The sequence below is a fragment of the Coturnix japonica genome, unplaced genomic scaffold (assembly GCF_001577835.2).
Source record: "Coturnix japonica isolate 7356 unplaced genomic scaffold, Coturnix japonica 2.1 chrUnrandom532, whole genome shotgun sequence".
NCBI lineage: Eukaryota > Metazoa > Chordata > Aves > Galliformes > Phasianidae > Coturnix > Coturnix japonica.
The window spans coordinates 26,191-31,323 of record NW_015439915.1 but is presented as its reverse complement, the minus strand read 5'-3'; the positions used below and the strand labels follow the sequence as shown (position 1 = coordinate 31,323).

The following is a 5,133-nucleotide window of genomic DNA, read 5'->3' as shown; positions in this document are numbered from 1 at the left end:
CCTTCACTCCAAAAAACACCAAAAAAAAACCCCCGTATTCAGCGCCGTTTTGGGGAAAATTATGCCATTTTTGGTTAAAAATATCTCGGGCTGAGCTTTAGTTTTATATATCTCTATTTTTGGGGGTTTCTTTTGGCCATTTTCATCTGTTTTCTCCCCAAAACCCTCCCCCCTCCCCCCCCCTGCCCAAACGAGGCCTTACACCCTAAAATTTCCCCCCAAAATGGGGTGAAAAACCACGATTTTGGGGTCCCTGAACCACCTCAAAATGGGGCAAAATCCCTCAATTTTGGGTTCCCTCGACCACCTCAAAATGGGGCAAAACCTCTCGATTTTGGGGTCCCTTCGGCTGCCACAAAATAGGACAAAACCTCACGATTTAGGGGTCCCTTCAACCATCACAAAATAGGACGAAACCTCCCAATTTTGGGGTCCCTCAACCACCTCAAAATGGGGCAAAATCCCTCAATTTTGGAGTCCCACAACCATCACAAAATGGGGCAAAACCTCCCGATTTTGGGGTCCCACAACCACCTCAAAATGGGGCAAAATCCCTCAATTTTGGGGTCCCTGAACAACCTCAAAATGGGGCAAAACCTCTCAATTTTGGGGTCCCCCCTCCACCTCCTTTAGACACCATAAAATGGGGTAAAATCCCTCAATTTTGGGGTCCCACAACCACCTCAAAATGGGGCAAAACCTCTCAATTTTGGGGTCCCCCCTCCACCTCCTTTAGACACCATAAAATGGGGCAAAATCCCTCAATTTTGGGGTCCCACAACCACCTCAAAATGGGGCAAAATCCCTCAATTTTGGGTTCCCGAACCACCTCAAAATGGGGCAAAATCCCTTAATTTTGGGGTCCTCCCTTCACCTCCTTTAGACACCATAAAATGGGGCAAAATCCCTCAATTTTGGGGTCCCACAACCATCACAAAACGGGGCAAAATCCCTCAATTTTGGGGTCCTCCCTCCACCTCATTTAGACACCATAAAATGGGGCAAAATCCCTCAATTTTGGGGTCCCACAACCACCTCAAAATGGGTCAAAATCCCTCAATTTTGGGCTCCCCCTTCTTCCCTCCCCCCCCAAAAAAAATCCCATTGACAAAATGTGCCTCTTTTAACTTAAAACCAACTTGAAAAACCTACCTCCACCCCTAAAAAAAAACCCAAAAACAACCAAAATAACCCCAAAATTCATCCAGAAATCCACCCAAATCGATGACAAAAAACCTTCATTTTCAGCCCCAAAATCCCAATTTTGGGGTCAAATTGAATCCGCCGTCACCTCATTTGGGTTCGTATCTTTTTCCCCCCCTTGTAATTTGGGTGAAAATAAAGGGTTTTTGGTTCAAAATGGGCCGTTTTCCCCCATTTTAGGCCCCTGGCACCGAAAAAGTCCCAAATTTGATGGATTTTACCCCATTTCACGGCTGCGTCTTAGCCAGGAAAACAACACAAAAAATGACACCAAAATCGCTCGTTTTCGTAATAAAAACATATAAAAATGGTGGGATTGAGGAATTTTGGGCTTAAAAACCGGGATTTTGGGACAGCGGTGGATGGGGGGGAGGAAATGAAGTAGTTTTGGGGCTAAAAACCTCAATTGAGTTAATAAGAAGGGGATTGTTTTAGGGGTTGATGGTGGGGATTTTGCTGCTGTTTTTGGGGTGAAAAAAACCCTTTTTGGGGTTTTGCATTTGGGGCTGAAATTGAGCATTTTCAGCCTTCGTTTTTGGGGTGAAAAGAGCCTTTTTAGGGATCTACTTCTGGGTTGAAACTGAAGGTTTTCAGACCCCATTTTTGGGGTGAAAAGAGCCCTTTTAGGGTTTCAATTCTGTATTGAAAATGAGTGTTTTTAACTCTTGGTTTTGGGGTGAAAAGAGCCCTTTTAGGGTTTTACCTCTGCATTGAAATTGAGCATTTTCAGCCCTCGTTTTTGGGGTGAAAAGAGCCCTTTTAGGGTTTTACTTCTGGGTTTAAAGTGAGGGTTTTTAACTCTTGTTTTTGGGGTGAAAAGAGTCATTTTAAGGTCTTCCATCTGGGCTGAATCCGAGGAGTTTGGACCCTCATTTTTGGGGTGAAAAAGCCCTTTTTAGGTGTTTTTTTTTCCCTATGGTTTCTCTGAGTGCTGCTGTTGGTGTTGTCCAACCTTCATTTTGGGGCTAAAAATGCCCATTTTGGGGTTTTCACTTGATGGGAGAATGAACAAAACCTGGAGCCAAAACGGCCCCGATTGGGGCCAAGGTTTTATTGGGGTGAAATAAATAGGATTTGGTTAAAGGACCCCTCAGGCGCTGTCCGGGGTCCTGGTGCTGCTCAGGGGGACGGTGACGTCATCATCCTTCCGGTGACCCCCCCTGTAGGGAGACCCAAAATCTGCTGTTCTTACCCCAAAATCTTTTGAACCCAAAACCTTCCGTTCTTAACCCAAAGCCTTCTGTTCTTACCCCAAAGCCTTCAGTTCTTACTTGAAATCTTCAGTTCTTTCCCAAAATCTCCTATTCTTACCCAAAACCTTCAGTTCTTACCCCAAATCTTCCATTCTTACCCCAAAACCTTCAGTTCTTACCCAAAATCTTCCGTTCTTACCCCAAAACCTTCCATTCTTACCCCAAAAACTTCAGTTCTTACCCCCAAACCTTCAGTACTTACTTGAAATCTTCAGTTCTTACCCAAAATCTTCCATTCTTACCCCAAACCTTCCATTCTTACCCCAAACCTTCCATTCTTACCCCAAAATCTTCTATTCTTACCCCAAAATCTTCTGTTCTAACCCCAAAATCTTCTTTTCTTACCCCAAAACCTTCAGTTCTCACCCAAAATCTTCTATTCTTACCCCAAAACCTTCCATTCTTACCCCAAAACCTTCCGTTCTTACCCCTAAACCTTCCGTTCTTACCCCAAAATCTTCTTTTCTTAACCCAAAACCTAACATTCTTACCCCAAAACCTTCCATTCTTACCCAAATTCTTCCGTTCTTACCCCAAAACCTTCCATTCTTACCCCAAAACCTTCCGTTCTTACCCCAAAACCTTCAGTTCTTACTTGAAATCTTCAGTTCTTTCCCAAAATCTTCTATTCTTACTCAAAACCTTCAGTTCTTACCCAAAATCTTCCATTCTTACCCCAAAACCTTCAGTTCTCACCCCAAAATCTTCCATTCTTACCTAAAATCTTCAGTTCTTGCCCCCAAACCTTCCATTCTTACCCCAAAATCTTCTTACCCCAAAACCTTCCGTTCTAACCCCAAAATCTTCTTTTCTTACCCCAAAATCTTCCACTCTTACCCAAAATCTTCAGTTCTTGCCCCAAAACTTTCCATTCTTACCCCAAAATCTTCTTTTCTTAACCCAAAACCTAACATTCTTACCCCAAAATCTTCAATTATCACGCCAAAACTTTCCATTCTTACCCAAAACCTTCCATTCTTACCCCAAAACTTTCCATTCTTACCCAAAATCTTCCATTCTTACCCCAAGATCTTCAGTTCTTAACCCAAAATCTTTGTTCTTATCCCTAAAACCTTCACTTCTTACCCCAAAACCTTCAGTTCTCACCCCAAAACCTTCCGTTCTTACCCCAAAATCTTCTTTTCTTAACCCAAAACCTAACGTTCCTACCCCAAAATCTTCACTTCTTACCCAAAATCTTCCATTCTTGCCCCAAAACCTTCAGTTCTCACCCAAAATCTTTGTTCTTATCCCCAAAACCTTCAGTTCTTATCCCAAAACCTTCAGTTCTTACCCCAAATCTTCCGTTCTTACCCCAAAATCTTCAGTTCTTACCCAAAATCTTCAGTTCTTACCCAAAATCTTCCATTCTTGCCCCAAAACCTTCAGTTCTCACCCCAAAACCTTTGTTCTTATCCCCAAAACCTTCAGTTCTTACCCCAAAACCTTCAGTTCTTACCCCAAATCTTCCGTTCTTACCCCAAAATCTTCAGTTCTTACCCAAAATCTTCCATTCTTACCCTAAAACCTTCAGTTCTTACCCCAGATCCTTCTGATCTTAACCCAAAACCTTCCGTTCTAACCCCAAAATCTTCTGTTCTAACCCCAAAATCTTCTTTTCTTACCCCAAAACCTTCAGTTCTTACCCCAAAACCTTCAACTCTCCCCCCACAACCTTCCCTTTCCACCCCAAAATCTCCCATTCTCACCCCAAAAACACCCCCCCCCTGGATTAACGTGACCATTTTTTTGGGCTCAAAAAGTGAGATTTTGGGGTCTTTTCCCCCCCCTCACCGTCTCTCCACATCCTCCACGGTTTCGGGCAGGGGAGCGTTGCGGGTTTCAGGTAGGAACAGGGCAGCGATGGCCGCCATGACGGGGGCTGCCCCATAGACGATGGGGGGCAGCAGTGGGGCCACGTCGGCCCCCATCCTCACCAATGGGGCCACCATGCTGCCCACGCGAGCCATGCTGCCCCCCAGCCCCATCCCCGTCTGCCTGCGGGGGGGAGAGAGGGAGGGATGGAGGGGGAGATGGAGGGAGATGGAGGGAGGGAGGAATGGAGGGGAGATGGAGAGAGGGATAGAGGAGAGATGGAGGGAGGAATGGAGGGGAGATGGAAGGAGAGGGAGATGGAGGGAGCAAGGGAGAGATGGAGGAATGGAGGGGGAGATGGAGGGAGGAATGGAGGGGAGATGGAGGGAGGAATGGAGGGGAGATGGAGAGAGCAAGGGGGAGATGGAGGGAGGGAGGAATGGAGGGGAGATGGAGGGAGGAAGGGAGAGATGGAGGAATGGAGGGGAGATGGAGATGGAGCAAGGGGGAGATGGAGGGGGAGATGGAGGGAGGAAGGGGGAGATGGAGGGAGGAATGGAGGGAGGAAAGGGGAGATGGAGGGAGATGGAGGAGGGAAAGGGGAGATGGAGGGAGGAATGGAAGGGGAGGGAGGATGGGAAGATGGAGGGAGGGATAGAGGGGAAGGGAGGGAGATGGAGGGAGGGAGGGAGGAATGGAGGAAGGAACGGGGAGATGGAGGGAGGAAAGGGGACATGGAGGGGGAGATGGAGGGAGGAAGGGATGGGAGGATGGAGGGGGGAATGGAGGGGAAATGGAGGGAGGGGGAGAGGGGGGGAGAGGGAGGGAGGAATAGAGGAGAGATGGAGGGAGGGGGAGAGGG

The 5,133-nt window shown here is 46.7% G+C and overlaps 1 protein-coding gene across 1 annotated transcript in view; it reads right to left on the bottom strand.

The window, feature by feature from the left end:
• Positions 1–2,219: 2,219 nt before the first annotated feature.
• LOC107307284 overlaps positions 2,220–5,133 on the bottom strand; it is a 15,643-nt gene continuing 12,729 nt past the window's right edge. The window contains exons 7-8 of the mRNA XM_032441751.1: positions 4,251–4,495; positions 2,220–2,363 (exon numbers count right to left, since the gene is read on the bottom strand). Coding sequence (XP_032297642.1) covers positions 2,294–2,363; positions 4,251–4,495 — 315 coding nt within the window. The 3' untranslated portion in view covers positions 2,220–2,293. The remainder of the gene's footprint in view (positions 2,364–4,250; positions 4,496–5,133) is intronic.